Genomic DNA, 19,991 nt, shown 5'->3' with positions numbered 1-19,991 from the left:
GGGGTTACCTTATAAAGATATAGCATCAATATTAAAATAGTCCTAAAGTATGCTTTTGAAGTAAGAATGTAAATCCAGTGTGAATTAATTTGCACTGCTCTTTAAATAAGTTCAGTCATCATTTTCTAGGCCTCATGAGACCTAAATCCGACTCTGCTAGACCCATGACATGGGTCCAGATCTTTTACATTTAAATACCACGTTTCTCCAACAAGGAGGGAAAATTACCCCAGCAATTGGCTGAAGCAATTTGCATTTCTGTGGTCAAGAATAACTCTTTACAGATTAAGACAGTATGTCCTTGTAAGGACTAATAGGTTAACTAAAGCTTAGGGTCAGCTGTACTCACTGCAGACATAAAATTTAAACATACTTATGGAACTTTCAATAAGCCTTTAAGAGAAGTAGTTTCAATAAAGGTATGACTCTCAGATATTAGACAAATTATTGTTAATAAAAATATTAATAAAGCTTTATTATTAAATATCTAAATGGTTAATATTTTTTCTCTGCTGGGTCGCTAGATAATATTCAGTCTCGAGTTGTATAGTATTTATGATTTAAAATTAAATTTAGTTTCCAGACCACATCATCTCTAAAACTATGAGTGGTTATATGCTAGTTACATCCTAGATTGAATTACTTTCAAAATGGGAGCCCATTTTTTTCTAGCATAATATAAATAGAGAAACAGATAGGATAAGTTGTGTTTCTTTGACCATACCAAGAATTTGAGGACTAGAAGGTGTCATGTCAGCATAGAATAGTTTCTACTCAAATTACGTGCATTTTGACTTTAGAGTAAAAGTGTATTTCAAATAGGTTAGATTATTTTTGGAACACTCAAGAGAGAAAATTAAGGTTTATATTCTAATTGTTAATATTTTCTGTAAAAAAAATCTTTGTTTTAAATATAAAAAAGAACATTTTAATATGCAAAATTTCTAAGATCCAATCTATTTTAGCCAATATGCTTGTAAAAAATGTAGGCTTGCATAGAGCTTTAAGAAATATATAAAACTGCCACAGCGAATTTTGGGAATTCCAGTAACGCACACTGCAAGAAAGACTCAGTGCTGACCTAACGGCATTTCTTATTCTTGTTATTTACCGTTAAAAATAAATTTCACCACAATTAACCTTGGGCCTGGCCTTTGAATTGGTTTTGTAATTAAGTTAAATAAGTAAACATGCAAATGCCATCATTTGAGATTTCCCTTTCCGGAAGGATCTCTCTTATTGAAACCCATGATGTCACCCTCTCCTTCTATTTGGCTTGAATTTCTTAAATAAAGTTACTTTTTTAGTTTTCATATAATGGTGAAGACATTAAAACTGGAAATTTTCTGTTAAACTGTAAATGTTACCACGTCGGCAAAAAGTGGTTTAGAAACCAGACCTACATGGTTAACACCTCAGCATGTTTCTGGCGGATACTAAAGAGATGAGCTAGTAGGGTCCTGATGGAGAGACCTCTGGATAAAAGAGCAGGAGAAAAGGTGATGGGGTTACGCATGGACATTGCCCAGGTCTGCCTGGGATTTAATACTGTACCGTGTAGGGGGAAAGGAAAATGAGTTGGAAATGGATATCGTGGATAAGGACAAATTTGCCAAAGGGAAACGAGATCAAATGGGGCTCAGAAGGGCACTGAGAGGAAGAGCTAACTTTGTCTTTGTATCAGTGGTTCCTCCTTTCTCATGACTGTGTCCAGCTCGGCTTGCTCAATACAAATTAACAAATTCATTTGTGCAGCAACTTCTCAATACTATGAAGGCCCTTCCCTCTGAATATTAAAAAGGAACTTAGGTTGGCCAGAACTGTAACTCTGGCTATAACTTACAGCAAGTCTGAAACCAAACTCAAAAAACCTGATGCTGTGTGTTATTTTTCACTTACTTTATAAACGGTTCCAAAAGCACCTGAGCCAAGTACTTTCACTCTTTTGAGCTCAGTTTCTTTCAAAATACGAAGTTGAGCTTGATTGGGTGCTGTGCCACTGGGAGTTAAAGGTTCCACCAACTGCAAAACAAGAAGGATACGGGTTATACAACTTTCAATCCAACGTTCAGCGCTCCTCTCTCATCTTCCACCTCCGTCCAGTTGGTTTCCTCACATGTGCACAACACACACATGCCCACTTTCCTTGACAAATGGTATTGTCTTACTGTGGTCACTCACTGTTTCTTCCAACCCTATAATTTCTATTTCTATGCTTTTTGTCTGGGTGAATACAAGTAACAGATGTGTCCTTACCTTGAAGCACACCAGTCTAGGGGGTTTTTTTCTTTCCCCCTACTTTTTTTTATAGCGATTTAGAGACTAATTAGGGCTCTTAATTCTACTTTTTCATGCTGCTTCTTTTTGGTTATCTTCAGCTAAGACTCAGAGATTTTACTTATGCCAGTATGTTCTGTTAAAGTTTTCTTTCTGGTTTTAGGAAATCTGATACATAAACAAATTAAAATAAAATACTACCTTGTTAGCACTTAAAATCTAGCTAAGAAGCTGGTACAGCCACATCAGAAAAGAAAAAATTTAAGTTTGCTCAATGCCAATACCCCAAGAATGCTTTTAAATCTTTCATGCACATATGAATTATCCAAGGTTTTTGTTAAAATGCCAATTCTGGTTCAGTAGCTCTGGAGTTGGGCAGACGTCTGCATTTTTACAGAACTTCAAGAGATACCTGTATGTGAGAATGGTCCTTGGCACACAGGAGCAAGGCCCCAAAGTACACCTTCTAGGTTAAAAATTCTGAAATTCTATGAATTGGTTCTAGGTCAGAAATGAATGCTATGGAATACAAAGGAATAAAATAACCACTGGGGAGTGAGGTTCACTTTTTTTTTTTGCTTCCTAAAAAGAGGTACACTTTAAAATTGGTCTGAAGATAATAACGATGGATTCCCATGGGGAAAGCCACTGCCTCCACAAAGAACAGCTTGGATGCAGCATCAGGGAAAAGAAGGGAGGGTGAAGAGGGATACATCTGGGAGAGGTCTGAAGGGTGAGGTGAGGGTGGGAAATACCAGATCGTGAAGTGCACAGGGTGTGGCCAAAAGTGGTAAAATTAGGCTGATGATCTTAGATGTCACAGTTTAGATGCCACAGTCAGAGAGGATGGATAATCAGGGGAGAGGTATGTGAATGTGTGTCAATTTCTTGCCCACGTTGGGGAAAAAAAAATGTACAGAAAGAAGAGAGACTCTGGGTACCAAAAAGTCTGTCTGGTATGTTAAAATTTTAAGATTTTTTTATCTATGCTTGAGGAAAAAGGCAAGTGAGAGAAATTAGTTCCTTTTTTTTTTTAAGTCAAATAAAGGGACTAAACTTTCAGCACAGACAAATAGCTTGTTCTTTCTCAGCATAAGGAAATAATTAAGGGCTACTCCTACTTAGATTGTCTTGAAAACCACCATAGTACTTCAAAAGGTCTGTTCACAAAGCTCACTGACCTGTGGTCCCCCAGCTTGGTTATTATTATCACGTTTCTGTGAACATCATCGTCGACTTAATTAGCTGAACAGAATCTTGCAAAGAGGTAAAGTTTAGCAAGAGCAAGAATTTGGGGAAGATGGTAAAAATTATTAATAAACCTAGGCTATTTCTTTTCACAGTTTGACAACCAATGCACTTCTATTTTATTTTCAAATTTATATTGTAATAATGCAGATACCTGCATTCAATCACATAAGAGAAACCTCAGAAAGAATCACAAAATTCTTTATTAAATCTGGAAAAAAAATCTCCTTCACCTGAATCTTGCTGTGAAGGATTTGACTGATAGATTTTGATGAACATACTATATGCATAATAAGAAATTTTATAATTTTTAAAAATCCCATACAAAAGTCACACAAAAATCACACACAAGATTGGGGAGTGGATCCCAGCATTTTTGGCTGGATATCCTTAAATATATGTATTATATATTTATAGACATAAATTATGCAATAATTTCCTAATTTGAAAACATCACAATTCTACCTGATATGTTAGACCTTCTGCAATTTTCTAGGCCCTAGGTATCATTAAAATTTTTTACAAATGCATTTGTTCCTAGGAATTTGAATATTATACCATTAAAAGTAGCACAGTTTTACTCTGTGAGCCTGTATGGTATAAAAACGAGTTTAAATTTGTGGGTTTGTGTACCATTGCAGCCACTTCCAGGCTTAGAAAACAGTTTGCCTGTCCGACCCCTCATTTCACATCTGTGAAACTGGTAAGGCAATAATTACCCTAAAAGATTGTTAAAGGGTGACGTGGTATATAACGTAGGTGGACAACTTTGGAACATTGCCTGCCGAAATGCAGGCACAACATCTGCCACTCTTCTAAGAGCAGGATCATGTCTTATTAATATATTTTTAAATCACAGCATCTAGCAACGCATGAAGCTTATAGTGCATCTCAGTAAGTGTATGTTGAAAAAAAATTTCTACTTTGATGCATGAACCAGAAAAAGAATCTGAAGCAAAATGATTTTGGGAATGTGTATCAATTTTTAAAAACCTTCCAATAATATACCATGGCTTAATAAGTTTTTTCACCTTGGAAGCAGATCTAGCTTCAGTATTTAAGGATTTAAGTTGATCCTCTTGTAAGAATTCCTCTTCTGTTTAGTTGGTAGAAAAATCATAGCAATTTACTTTTACTGAGAGAAGGATGGGAACTCAACAATTATCTAATTGAGTCTTAAGTGATCACTTTCTATAAAAAAAAAAAGACCATTCTCATAAAACCAATCAGTATATGTTTATTTAGTAATGAAATGCCAATTTGAAGGGCATTCTTAGAAAACACCATAGTAACAAAGAAACTCTTCGCATAGCAATAAGACTTTCCTATACATGGTTGAGAGACAGAATTTGTCTTCTATTTATTCAGGCACCTAAATAACCACTGTTGTTTCAGACCTTCAGTTCCTCTCTAACTCTAGTTTACTTCACGTTTCAGAATCCTCTCTGTGATTGCCCCAAGCTGGCTGTAAGGGAGAATTCTACCTGCCTCCAGCATCCTCGCTAAACTGAAAATATGCATGTGTGCTGTGCCCCAAATTTTATTCACATGTGCAAGGCTGAAAGTGATCAAGCTGATCGTTTGTAAACATCCGGCTCAAGTTGGAATCACTGCTATGTTTTCCCATGTACACAACTGACTACTTTTTTATGCTTGAACATTGCCTACTGATGAGACAGGCCATTCTAATTTCACATAACTTCTAACCACTAGAAAGTATATTCTTATATGTAACTGTATAGTAGCTTTCTGAAACTTTCTTCTACCGAGAGTCAACTTCTGAGGGAAAAGAGCTAAAATTTAACTTATTATCAGTGTGGGAAATTTATGAATGAATGAATCTCTCTATTCCTGTCAGTGTTAAAAGGAAAAGTCAGACTGTCACACTGACAGTGAGAAGGAAAACAAACCCAAAGAAGGCTAAGTAAGTCTCAGAACAGATTTGCTCTGAACTGTTCAGACAGACACTGATGTGTGTTATCACGAGAAAGAGGTAGGATTCGAGTTGAGAAGGATGTAGTAATCCATGGTCTCCTGTAATTGTTTTCCCCCATAACCTGTACAGTGAAAACGATTATCTTGCATGCTAGAGACTCAGCATGGCAATATAAAAGAAATTATAATATTTTATGGGTACTCTACATAGTCACAATAACTAACATGCATAATATCAAATGCGTCTCATAAAGTGTGTCATAAAGTCTGTGTGATTACAAAACTAAGCTTTACCCTTTAAGCTCAGCTTTTCACTGCCAGTGTAATGAGATCAGTGGCTACCAATGTAATGACCTTAATTAAAGTATAAATCACTTGTCAATCTGGTTTTATTTTGAACCCAAAAATTCTCTTTCTAACATTTTTCTGGTTCCACTACTGGGATATCCTCTTACCCAGATATATTCTAGTTCTGCTACTTTGATGTTCTAGAGCTTTTTAATGGAATCCGAACCCGCAAAAGAAACAGATCTGTCTTATCGTCAATGATCAATGCTCAATGATCATTTCCTTGACCCCTGCTGTTTACTCTCTTTAAGCCATGACTCTGCCTTGACTAATTTTATTACATACTCTGATTTTTCATCAACTTTGTATAGCATACTTTAAAATACAGACCCTCAGCAAGAAATTAAATAGAATTTTCCCTTGGATTAAAAAACTGAGTATCATCAAAACCTGCTAAACCTGGAACCCTTAAACATATGAAGAGAAGAAATAAACACCTCACCTCTGTTTCCAGGAATCTTCTTAAGGCTCTTTTCTTTTTGATGCTTTTCCTCCTAACATAAACTGCAAACGTTAGACCCATGATGACCAGGATGAAGAGCCCACCAATGACTCCAGCTGCAATTAGAGGAGTTCTGCCAACCAGAATGGAAAAAAAAAAAGAAGTATGAAGAGAGAAAAGACAGAGGAAGAGGGAAGAATGGTTGTACAAGCCATTATCCACATATCACAAGTCTAGTTGGAAGAAATGCAAATAAAAACACACTAGAGCTGTGGCAAAACTTTTTCATTGTAACAACTGTGCTTTTTTTTTTTTAAATAATAAACCATGCAAAGACAACTAATCTTTGAGGGTGAGCAGCCATAACATGCCATTTGATGAAAAATGCAAAGTTTGACAGCAAAATGAAGAACATAGGCCAAATTTTTGATACAGGAACATTTTAAATTGTTTAATTTTACTTTTAGCCGTAACAAAATAGAAATAAATTAAAAAAGTATTGTTTCAGTATATACTATTGTTTTCAACATTTTCTCTATAGCAGTTTTTCTTTCTCAACAGTGGCACTATTGACATTTGGGCTGGAAACCTGTTTGTTATGGGAGACTGCCCTATGCATTTTAGGATGTTTAGCAGCACCCTTGATCTCCATCCACTAGATGCCACCAACACCTCCTTCAGTTATGAGAACGTCTCCAGACATTGCCAAATGCCTGTCAAAATCACTGCCAGTTGAGAACAACTGGTCTAAACCAAAAATGAGGGGTCTCAGGACATATGAACCCCGCACACCTCTGGCTTAGCCAGATACCAACAAAGAGAGGCATTGACAAAAGTGCTGTTTCAAAGCCTGGCAAGGGCAATCCTGCTGAAACAAAGGGCAGGAGAAAGATGTAGAATTGGGTCAGACAGGTTTTCAGAGTTATGATAGATAGAGTAAACATTATTGTTAGCAGTGTGACTAAGCATTGTATACCCATAAAGAGGTCTACATATTAAGTATTACATAAAAATAGGTAAACAGTACTAAAAATGGATTAGGAAGAGATTGACTAGAGGGTTTTAGTCTTAAAATGTTTCTCTAATACACTGTTAGTGGCAGTATACTTTTGAAGCTGAACCCTTTTTGTTTTCTGAGATAATTTTTGTCCTCACTTGAAAAGTAACATTTGCAGTCTTAACTTCTTGTTCTAGAGTAGAGTAGCATCTATGAGCCTTCTGTGGTCAGACCCCTTAAATTTATTAATTTTATATGCCACAGCCAACAACTCAGAGTAAAATACATAGGTGGGGGGAGAGGGTATAGCTCAATGGTAGAGCGTGTGTCTAGCATGCACAAGGTACTGGGTTCCATCCCCAGTACCACCATCAAAATAAATAAATAAATAAATAAATAAATAAATAAACAAACAAACCTGATTACCTCCCCTTTACCAAAAAAAAAATTTTTTTTAAAAAGACAGAAAAAAGAGAGATTATTTAAACAAACAAACAAAAAACATAGATGTGGACCATGAAGCCATGATAGATATCAAAACTAAAAAAGAATTCCCTGAATGCTTATGCTTTCCCTAGTAAAGTGTTTTATATTTTATGGTCCTATTTGCAGAAGAACCTATCCTACACAACCGTATTCTTTTAGAAAAATAAATTACTTGTTCTTCCAAGATAAACTGTTCCTCAAAGACAGACCAGAAATAATGAAAGCAGATGATCCTAAATAAAATTTAAAAATTTTAAAGAGCTATTGAAGAAAATGTAACTTCTTCGATAAATGAAGTCATGTGTTTTAAGGATTATGTTACATTATTGTCATACAAAACTGCAGAAAAACCTAAAAAGTAGTTCATCCTAAAGGTTGTTTCCTGACAGTTGAAAGTACTGTAGCATACTGAAATGTTGCTATAATTCAACTATATTTTCCTAAATGGAATTTTCTAAAGACATAAAAATCTATGCTGAGAAAATTAAACTATAGTATGAAAACAAACTCATCATTGTGATGTGTCCTGGTATGTAAGATTATATTTTGAGCATGCCAGTTAAATATCTATTTCAGAAAATATTTCAAGTTTTCAACTTAAGGCATTATTTTCAGCACTAGTGGCTAACATATCCCTGAAAAGCCACTACTATAAAAAGGGTTGTATTCTTGAGCTCAGTTTTTTACTGCAAAGGATTTATATATGATTGAGAATAGTCCTTAACATTTTGTTAATTGTAGATTTGAATTAACCTCTAAAATTCCTCTGCTTTTCTATTTGGCAAAAAAAAAAAAAAGTGGTGTGTCTTTATGAAAATGTCAGTGTCACTGTAAATTAAAAGAAAATGTTCTTTTGTTCTTGTTTGCTTTTCATTTTAAGAATAATCACTTCCAATACAACAAAACAAGATCCCTGACTATTTTTTTCATTTAATTCAGATAAATATCAATTATCACATCATTACTACTTACTTTAGTCATGGTAATGAAAATAAAACATTCAAAACCTCAATATACAGTAATTTCTATGTTTTTCTGGTTAGCTTTTACTTTTAATATTTTCCTGCAGCAGTTCCTTGGTTGATTTGTATTTCTTTACCTTTTTTTTCCTCTCATTATTCTGTAGGATGATAGAGGTACAAACAACCTGAAGAAGTAAAAATGGAATCTCTGTACCTGAAACTCATACATAACTGTTTTCTCAGACATCTTAAGAGGGCAAATTCTTCTTATTCTAGCAAAAGTTACTCTTGGAAAAAAAAAATTAACCACAAGGAAGCAACCAGTTATATTGAGAAGGGACAATGTTCTATAAGGAAACTCAACTTGTTTTCCCTAATAAGTGGATACCATGAAAAAGGTACTGATCTTGATGAAGAAGACTTAATATTTTTAACAACCAGATGTGAAATGCAATCCTGGCCTGGACGCTAGTTTGGACACGCCAGCTTACAGTTATTTTTTAGATAATTTGAGAAATTAGAATATGGATTAGGTCGTAGATGAGATGAAAACGTACTGGCATGTAAAGATGTGGACAAGAAATTGAAGACTGGCCTACAAAACAGGAGGAGCTCAGTCAGGAAAAAATGTATACAGTATCACGTGTGTGTGTAAAAAGATCTGGAAGAATGTACAAAAAGACACTAAATAGTAGTTGTCTCTGAATAGTATGGCTACAGTGTTCTTATTTTTGTATTTTTGCTCTCAGGCATTTTTTAATATTCTACAATGTATTTATTTTCCTTTTGAAATAAACATTTGTTAAATTTAAGAAAAATACAGAAAAAAATAAATCATTGTCTAAAAGTTTTATTTTATAATAATGGCCTCATTTTGTTTTTTCTTTTTTTTTTTTTTGAATGTTTACTGTGTATTTTTTCAATTAAGATTTAGTTTTACTATTCCCTGTCCACTTTTATGATCTAAGTTCTTCTGCAAGTATTTTTTATTCATTATAGCTTAATGTGTCTGAGACATATAATTACCACTATGTTTCTTACAATTAACATTATGGTTCATAAGACCAGGCTAATCAGAAAAGTTAATACTGCTTACACATTTCCTACTCACCCCCAATTTTGATGATTCCTAGATATCTGTAGGTGTATGACAGATATGCTTTTTTTTCCCTGAGAGTTAATACTTCACTTTTTATGAGGATACTTTGGAATAAGAGGATATAGCTATTTAAGTTGCTTTTTAAAATTGCTGTATATCCCTCCAATGTCTAATGCTGGCTATTGTCAGCTAAGGTGTATACCTGAAAGACAGTGTCTTCCTCTCATTTGTGAATCTGAGTAACCTCTAAGAGGCTGAGATGTGATGCTGTTATTGAAATCATGAGGGTCAAAACGAAGGGACCTAGGATACACTGTAATCCCTTATCTGTATTGTTTGCTTTCATCTTTTGCCTATTCATTAAACATTGTTAGGATCTTCTAAGGTATCAAATATAGGACATTTCAAGTAACAAGTCCAAGCTTAGCTAAAAGGATGCTATCAATTGATATTCTACCTTATTCTGTGATTTGGAAATAGTATAATGAAACTGATACCCTCCTACTACTCATAGAAACTAATATAACAAGGACTATAAGTCACAAATGAACTTGGCTAATTTATTTAAAAGCATATAACTTGGTTTTCATAATTTCATTTAGACGTTCAGAGACAACATGTATATAATATTCTATTGCGTTGAATGCAATTACTTGTTTTAAACAGTTATATATAAAAGAGCAGTGTCTCCCAAAACCATATTACTCATATAATAAGGTGGATTTTATCTATCATTACTATATCCAAATCATGCTATTCTTCACCAGAGGAAAATGTGACAGAATACATGGAACTTGATTTTATAAACATCCAAATATTTTCTTTTATTGATCTGTTTCCTTCTAGATAACTGATCACAAATAAAATAGAGTGATGTCAATATAATGTATGATTAAAACTCAAATGGTTTGAAAACTATTTTGTTATATCAATTTTCATTTCATGGTAAGGGCAGGCTGTCCTCCAAAAAATGTACAGTGGTATTTTCTTTAAAATTGTAAACTTGGTAAAACTGGTATTTTAACAGTTTTTTATTTTTATGGTATTTTAACTCCTAATGGAGTCACCAAAGAATGCAGAATCTATAAGATTCTTTTATATGAATTTCACTGAAGAAAAGGATTTTAAATTTATAACACAGGTATATTTTTCTTCATGTCTTGAATACAGAATAATTTTCAACTACAGATAAAGGAATCAATCCGAAGCCCTGAAACACACTGATGGTATAGTTTGCCACTCACAGTACTGACTTTAAATCAGAGCACTCCACTTTTCGAAGCTTCTAAATTAAACAGTTTGAAGATGGGTTTTCAGGATTCGTTGGATCAGACTTGGAGCTGGTTCGGTGTTTATCTATGGGCACTAAAGGTTAATCTGATTTTTAAAAAATTTACACAGAAGGCGAAAGCAAACAAACAAAAGCAACAGGATAGTCAGATAATTTTAACAGGGAATTTTTGTATAATAAACTTTAAACTGTAAAATAGTGCCTCTAACATTATTATGTCGTGCTTACCTTTCAAATCTGCATGATTTTTCCTTATAGTGGTATATTATGCTGGCAAAATACTTTTGCATCAGACCAATCTGAGTTTTTTTTATGTGTCTGACTCCAATAGTTGTGAGCGAAGTGCCTCCATCAAATAACCCAGCTTAAGCACACGTAAGCACATTCTTCCCCTAAGGTAATGAAAAATAAACACAGCAGGACCTACCTAGTCTTTCTTGAATTCCTAAGACCTGATAAATTCACCTTTAGAACCTGCTTAGTACTGTCATTAAATCAAACAGCTTTACGCACTGGAGAACCATATGCCTCACTTTGGCCAGGACGATCTTAGTTTTGCCGCTGCTAAGTTATCAACAGAAACTCATTCACTCTTTAAAGTGCCCTTATGTGAGTAATAAATCAAATGTTTATCCTTTGATAAACAGCCCAATTTGGAGAGTCTAAGACACCCTGTGATAACAAGTCTTGACAAATATATGTATAAATAAATAAACACACACATTCATACAGGAGTATCTAGGAGTGAACACGTTTCACTTCCTGGGGAGGTAAATTAATTACTACCTGTAATAAGACTATATATAATGTAAATGGATGTTTGACAAAGAAGGGTTAGATGTGATGATTCTCTGTAATCTTATATTTTCTTTTAAAAATACAATTAGGTAACATTGGCTATCATCATACGCCCTATCTTCCCTCTGAAAATGTTACCATGACCATTAGACAAAAGCATGAGTCTGTGATGAGCCAGAGGTTACATGTATCCTCAGCAAGTATTTCGTATTCCTAATTTGCTCTTGCTAGAAGAAAAAATGTAGTTGATCAAAAACACATTGATTCTTTAATAAAAGAAAATTCTTAGAATCAGTTGCAGACTGGGATAAAGAATGCAACTTTAGAAACAGGAACACTGTCAAAAATATTATATTAATTATGTCAGCAGTTTAAACAGCAAAATTTCTTTCCAAATAAGAGGAATACAAGATTTGACTGTCATCAGGTACTCATGCATTTTATAGCCATAGTCACTAATAATTCACTTCATTCTCAGTGAGAATAATCTAATAGAAATGAAAATGTCAAAGATTTTCTATCCTGATATAGAAACATTCCCTTTCATAGAGGTAAATCAGAGATTTATTTGATCCTATGAGCCACCCTTAAATTCAAATAATTTAAATAGATTGACTATAGACTTCCTTTCTAATAATACCTGTATATTTTTAATTAAAAATTTCTTTCTATGTACATTTCCACAATAACAGATCTTATAACCCCCATATTAAAATAAGAAAACAGAAAAATCAAGATACCTAGATAAGGTCAAATATAAACTGTAATGCTAACATTTTATGTCTTGTAATCTCAAGTCCATTAATTTTCAACTATGTTATGTCGTACTTCTAAGCTGATTCATTGGATTCATTTGGGTTTTTTTTTAGAGAATTGTATTTACAATTCATCAGATTTTTCTTCAATCCCTATGTTTGATAGTAGAGAATACAAAATGTACACAAATTTATTAATGGGTTCTAACAAACTCTTTGCTTTTATATTTAGTTATATCTTTTTATTTTAATGTAATCAGATTATCATTTTTATCTGCATTGTTGTATTAATTCTGATTTAAGTCTGTTAAATCCTTTATGATCTTAGATACTTAGATGTATTCTTCATTTAGCTTATTTTATTTTCTCAGTGAGAAAACAGTTAAAAGGATTTGGGGGACTTAAAATAAACTGAATTTCCTTTAAAAAAAAAAGCAAAGACAAGCAGTATCTATCATCCTGGTGGTAGTCCTCCAAGAGGATTTCCAAGTGTTAAATGGGGGAGTTGGTGGCCTTAAAGAGTTATTATGTTTTGGATGAAGAGAGATGGGAGGAGATTTTGAGACCCGGTACAGTTTGGGGAGAAATGTCAGGACTTAGTATATCTATGTAGGGTCACTGAACATTTCTTCCAGGACTCAAGAACAAAGCTACTTTTACCAGGTGTTTTATATGTATTGTGTCAAACGATTCTTTTGACATAATTGATCATGTAGGTATTATGAAGCTGAGGTAGGTTATATAACTTGCCTCAGGCCACAAGCACCCCAAGTAGATAGTCAAGATTTGAATCCTGGCATGTTTTACTCCAAAACCTTTTCTGCTTCCAATAAAATATGATTATAAGAGTATATTAGGAAGATTATTCTTCTAAAATACTAGATAAGCCAGGAAAAGAAGACATTTTCAAGAAGAGCAGTTAGGTATTTTAATAATCCTTTCTGGTAGCAACAAGGGACAGAGTAGAGGATGAGACAGAGAAGTATTTACAGTAGCAAAAATACTTGAATGTATAAACTTGATGGTGAAGAGAGACAAAGGAGGTGTCAAAGATGGCTAGACTCTCATGCCTGGGTAAGTGGAAGGCAACTGATTCTGTTCTTGAACATGAGAAATCAGGAGAAACACATTTGGAAGGAGAAGTGTTCAGTTCTTCCCGATCTATGGATTTGAGATGCTGAACAAATACTCAGGGGCATTACTATCATTTTGATTGACTTTCACATTTCTGTGACTGCTTGTTCCTTCTCTAATATCTAGACTTATACCTGTGTTGATTTTATTAGTAGCTTCACATCTTTTATTAAAGAGAACCACAAAGATAACATAATGTCGCTTCCTATAAAACTTCCCAATACTTAATTTTTCCCTCCTCTGAGAATGCTAAAAATGCAAAGAAAAGGTTTGGTTCAAGGGCCTCTTTTAATTCCTTTTTTCTTTCCTTCCCCCTTTCTCTTTTGTTTTCCTAATAAATTTCTATTTTACAGGATTTGATTTCTCTCATTAAGATGAAGTCTGCTGTTTCAATCTATTTTTGTTCTTATCTTTTTACTAACCTTTGGAAATCAATCACTGGTAGGCGTAACACACGTCTAAAACAGTTAATACATTTGAAAATACTGTTTGTACTGTTGCACATGGAACTGCTCTTAACCTTGGGTAACACACACTGGAGCCAGGGACCTTACTTAGTAAGTCTACATGGATCTTTGTTAATTTTAAGTCCTAATGACTTCCCCTTTTTTGGAGAATTTAAAGTTTGGCACTAAATATTAAGACTTAGAGTTCTGTAATTGAAAAAGATAGCTAAACATAATGATTCTGAAAGAGGCCACTTCATATTTTTTATATTATGGTTTGGTAATAGGAACAGCCTTATGCTCAGATATAAAGTACTAAGTGCTAATAAATGTCCTCAATTTTATTGTCATCTCAGTGACCCAGTTCATTCCATTTTGCTTTCATATTTATAAGAGCATCTCCCCTAAGCACTATGCATCTCTTTTATACATTCACAAAATAACCTTAATTTAGTTGCTTATAATTATTCTCTCTTGGAATCTTTTCTGTTTATAGATAAATTATAAGCCCCATGAGGCTAGGGGCTATTATTTCTACTTTTATATTGTGCTAAACCTCCAATAACATCCTCTAAGAAGATCCTCAAGAACTATCACTAAGTATGTCAAATCACAAATGGGATATTTTAGGTGATAATATATTTAAGAAAAATGCAATTACTTCACTTAAGACTTTTTTAGTATTTGGAACAATTGTGAAAATGGCAAAAAAAAAATGTTCTTTGCATTTACCTTCTAAATAGTTGTCTGTAATTACTCATTTCACCTCTGCTGTCTTAATTACTTAACTAATTCCCATTGTATTTCAGTCTCTCCACTAAATCAGCTCTTGTCATGGTCACCAATGATGTCCTTCTGGTCAAATTAAACAATTTTTTAGATCTAATCTTAACCAATCACTTAATATTACTTCAGGTGAGTGATCACTTTCCCTTTCTTAAAACACTATCTTTCCTTGAGTTTCTCCTCAGTCAGGTCAGTCCTTTTCAGTTCTATTTTGCTGCTTCCTCCTTATCTCCCTGACTTCTAAAAGTAGAAGGGTCCCAGGACTTCCTCATCGGATGGATTTCTTCTCTACTTACATTTACTCCCTAGATATGATATCATCCATCTCTTTACCTAAGTAGTGATAAGAAAATATATATCTTTAGGCCTCTCCACTAAATTAATATATATTCAATTGATATCTCCACTTCCATATCTAATATCTCAGTCTTAACAGTTACAAAATAAACTTTGATTCCAACACCTCTTCTCCTCCCCAGAAGCACTGCTTGCTCCTCCCTGAGTCTCTCTCTTACTTTATCAAGTGGCAATTTTTCCTATCTGTGTTCTTTCACATTCCACGTCTATTTAAGCTAGGAAAACGCTTACAAACACGTGATTAGATCCTTGCTCATTACAGCTCTTTTCTTCCCTACTTAAGTAAAATCTATCCCTTTGAGGGCAAATGTTCTTTTGTTTCTAATCTGTAACACTTACTTCTAATATATCCCACGGCATTAACTGACTTCTACTTTAATTTAGCTCATCTGGGAGTTCTAAAATAGAGTTGCCATTTTAAGGGTCTTATTTTCATGAGCAATGTATAAATTTCAAATAACTTGAGGGACATGTACATATTCAGAGCTTAAAGGTAAAATAATGGCATTTCTAATTTAGAAGTACAAAGGTAAGCCCTTTAAGTTTGGAACTGTGTCACAAACGTCTATATTTCTTTGGAGGCTAGTTTGTCTCATGAAAAGAAGCACTAAATATATAACTATTACATGAATAAATAACTGAATGAACAGTTTACTTCTATAAATATTTAGATACTTTTAATCTTAAATCAACTCTTAAAAGCACATAAATATTTCAACAATTTCAGAGTTTCCTATGTATTTTTAAACTTACAAAAGTGTAGCTCTAAAATATTTCTAGTGAAAAGAAAATGGGAAAAGTTATTTATTTAATGCTTCTTGAATTGAAGCTGGTATGTGTTTACTGTTTGCTTATTCCTGATTTCAGACTAATAGGAAAATTATATTTTCTCCTAAAAGCAGTGGAACTAATCCTCAGACCAGATGTTATTTTTGTTTGCTTGTAGTAGTTTAGTTAATCTCTCACCCCTGCCATACTGTGTCAAATTTCTGGTTGACTAACCCAACTGTCTTTCCTAATCCTCTGCTCCCTAACACCTTCTAATCTAGGGATTTTTAAAAAGCTGAATAACTTCCCCTGTCTCTCCCCAGCTTGATGTGAATATACTACAAATTTCTGGCCAATGTGAGAAAAGCAAATGTTGGCTAGAGGAATTCTGGGAAAGGACATGTACAGATGATGGAACCTGTCCCTCCACTTCTGTCCTTAGGTGTAATGCTTAGAGCTGCAGCCTCCATGGCGCTACCAAAACAGAAAGACAAGAAAATGACATCAGTTCTGGCTCTGATGTTTCTGATCCATGGAACCAAAGGCAATAGCTCCCTCACCTGTAGATTTTGGTATTTTAAAGAATAACACATAAAACTATTTGTTGACACCACTAACATCAGGCTTAATTTCACCTGTAGTCAAGTGAAGCCCTAAAGGAACTGTGTCCAGACTACAAGGTTTCCTTCTTTTCTTGCACTGAACTATCAAATGCATCATCTCTAAATAATGACATTTTTAAAAACAAAAGATGAAACAGATGGCTCTTTCCTTTCTAGATAACAGCTAATAACCTTTCTTTTATGTTTTCTATTGTATCTGCTTAATTATCACAGTCTCCTGGCGATTCACCAGGCTTTACCGACATCAGCCTTGACCGAACACTTTTATCGAGGGTAGGGTGGGGAGGTGCCCTACACACTTAACAAGTACCCTGGTTAGAAGCTTGTAAAGCCTCTTCAAGGATGCGGTTTCTGAATTGTAGAATTTAAATGTGTTATAATGGGCGGCTTTTCCATTGCCATCCATTTTCAAATAGTGATAAATTTGAAAAGTAGTAAAATGTTTTCATAATTTACAAACCTCAAGCAAATATTGTACTAGAAGATCAATAAAGAGAATGTGAAGAAAACAGAGTTCTTCGTTAGCATTTAACTTGGCAAAACATGAGTATCCAGTTTTTCTAATGCCTTGGTCCATAGTAGACTGGAAGTAACCCAAGGGAAAAATGAGAGGGTAAAGCTGTTTCTGTCTGCCTCCTTTAAAATACTCTGCAGAATACTGGGGGAAAAGACCAATAAACCCTCCTTGCAAAGACTTTTGGTCACTGCATCCCACATTAAATAGTGTTTTAAACATAGAATGCATTGCTTTTATATTCTAAGGGGAGGTTTGTTGTGATCAAAATCACAAGAACACATTTTAGAGCATCTAATAACAATGTTTAGCAATATAACTCCCTTTTGAACTTATATAAATGCCCAATCCCTAAATAAAGCACGTTTCTAATTATGGAGAAACCCATTTTTTTTTCTGAAGCAATTGCTTAGAAGATGTTATGATTCTGCAGATGTGCTGAATACAGATTTAGAGCCACCAGATAACATAAACAAAGGGAAAAAAATGAACCTAAGTCAATTCAAATAACATTGAAATAATATAATAGCAAGACAACTTTACACTATGCCTGAAACCATTTCATTTTACATGCAAAAGAAATCATTACCACCAAGGGAAAAAAAACACCCACATCTACATGAACCAGCTTCTCTTCCTAGCTAGAATATTAATTTTTATTAATCTGTTCTTTGTCTATTATTTTTCTATTATTGAAATTATGTATACTATTAACATGAGGTTACATTTGATAATACGTATTGCTTTGGACATCCAGGAAAGGATATTTTAAAATCTCTTTCTTTTGTAATGATCATTAAGGACATAATCTAACAGTAGTATGGAGTAGACATATTAATTCCTTATAAATTCCTTGACTGATGTATATCTACAAACTTTCTACTTTTCAGTCATTTAATTTTTCTGATTACATATCTTTATTTCTCCATCTGGGATATTAACCCAGGCAAACATCTCACCTTTACTTACAATCATGCCTGCTGAGTTCACACAAAATTTCAATTTTTTCTTAGGGCAAATAGCAGAACAAGAGATAAACACTTAATAGGCCTTAATTTCACTACCTGGCAGTGGATTGTAACTGGAAAACATCACCGTCTCTTCTTGAGTACATTTTGGGACCATTAGTACTTATTAGTACTTCAGTTACTGGCAAAATAGTCAAAAACAAACAAAACAATCTAATTTAAACAATTTACAACTGTAAATATAAGAGGATAATGCAGTGGTCACCAACATGTAAAATATCATACTCGCAATTCTTCAGTATCAGGTAATGATGTCTTAGTAACTAAAAAGAGCAAGAGTGAGAGCCACAGAGAGGGAACAGAAGGGAGAGGCCCTTCGAAGCAAATCTAGTCTTAGGATTTTATAAAAAGGTTTAGGCATTATCGCAACTCACCAAGTTTTAAGTTTTCCTTAATTATTTCAAAACTGTATAGGGTCAAAGTCATCCTATGAATTGTTGAAATATGAAAGGTTCATCTATGTATATCTGTCCATCTAAGATTACTTAAAACCAATTTTTTAAAAAATCAACAAACTTTGAAAGAAGGTTAATTAAGCTTCTTTATCCATCAAATTCTCTCTATAACCTGAATGATGATACCATAAAGAAAACAACTCATTAGAAGAAATTTTTAAATCATGCAGTTCTTGGTAAACTTTGGCAAAAATCTTTCAGCCATACTTTTATGGGACTCTAATTTTACATAGGTATGTAAAATATATTGTAAAATTTTATATAAATGTAAATAAAATGAGACCATAACTCAAATGGTTTCTAACTCCAATATTTGTAGTTCTATTTTATCTAAATTTAATATGTTCTGAATAATGATTAGCAAATTTGAATAAAAAATGGAATATTTTCCATATATTCTGATTGATACCAAGCTAAACATACTTTTTATAATGCCAGATACACCATATATATATATATATATGCTGTCTTATAATTTGTAAAAGACACAAAATTTGGAACAGTCTGACTATCTTTTAATACAGGATCAGTGGTATGTTAATTTTACAAAAAACAATGCAACCATAAAAAGAAGCTATTGACTGGAAGGCTGTTTGTAATGTACTATTAAGTGAGTAAATAAGTTGCTGAATAATGTGTGATGTTTCTGTATCTGTAAATAAACAAAACCCTTTATAACTGTATATATGTATTAGTATACAGATAAATGTGTAGAAGGATAAACACAGGTGTATACATATATACCTCTAACTTTAATACACTGAGCATGTTGTACTTTTGTAATTTTAAATATCATTTTAAAATATATTGAAGGTAAAAAATAAACAGAGAGAAGGAAAGATAAGAAACACCTAAATCACAGCTAGTGAGCTTTAACCACTGGGATGGTGAACTCTACTTCTACTTGTTTTAGATTTAAAAGAGGATGCGTCACAAATTGGGAAGACAAGAACCATGGCTTGAGGATAAATTTAATTACATCAGTACAATCAGACTCAAATATATTTTATTTGTAAAGGATTGTTCCTTACAACCTAATTCCTTACTTAAGAGCATTCAAAAATGAAATAGGAAAAAATTTCCCGATTTCCCGATATACAAATGTTCTCTACCTGCACAGTTGCACAAAAAAAACGCTGATACTTGTAGTAACGATGTATTTTGGAGAAATTGTTATATATTGGCATTTTGCAATTATCACTACAGGTACTGAAATCTGTTAATTTCTCTGAACATACAGAG

At 33.6% G+C, this 19,991-nt stretch overlaps 1 protein-coding gene across 2 annotated transcripts in view; it reads right to left on the bottom strand.

Moving 5' to 3' along the window:
- Positions 1 to 19,991, bottom strand: part of ERBB4 (erb-b2 receptor tyrosine kinase 4) — a 987,764-nt gene that overhangs the window by 199,171 nt on the left and 768,602 nt on the right. For both annotated transcript variants that reach the window (XM_031678247.2, XM_031678250.2), the window contains exons 17-18: positions 6,251 to 6,383; positions 1,900 to 2,022 (exon numbers count right to left, since the gene is read on the bottom strand). In XM_031678247.2, coding sequence (XP_031534107.1) covers positions 1,900 to 2,022; positions 6,251 to 6,383 — 256 coding nt within the window. The remainder of the gene's footprint in view (positions 1 to 1,899; positions 2,023 to 6,250; positions 6,384 to 19,991) is intronic.

Source organism: Vicugna pacos, chromosome 5 (assembly GCF_048564905.1).
Source record: "Vicugna pacos chromosome 5, VicPac4, whole genome shotgun sequence".
In the NCBI taxonomy this organism is placed as follows: Eukaryota; Metazoa; Chordata; class Mammalia; order Artiodactyla; family Camelidae; genus Vicugna; species Vicugna pacos.
This window is presented reverse-complemented; position numbering and strand designations above follow the sequence as displayed.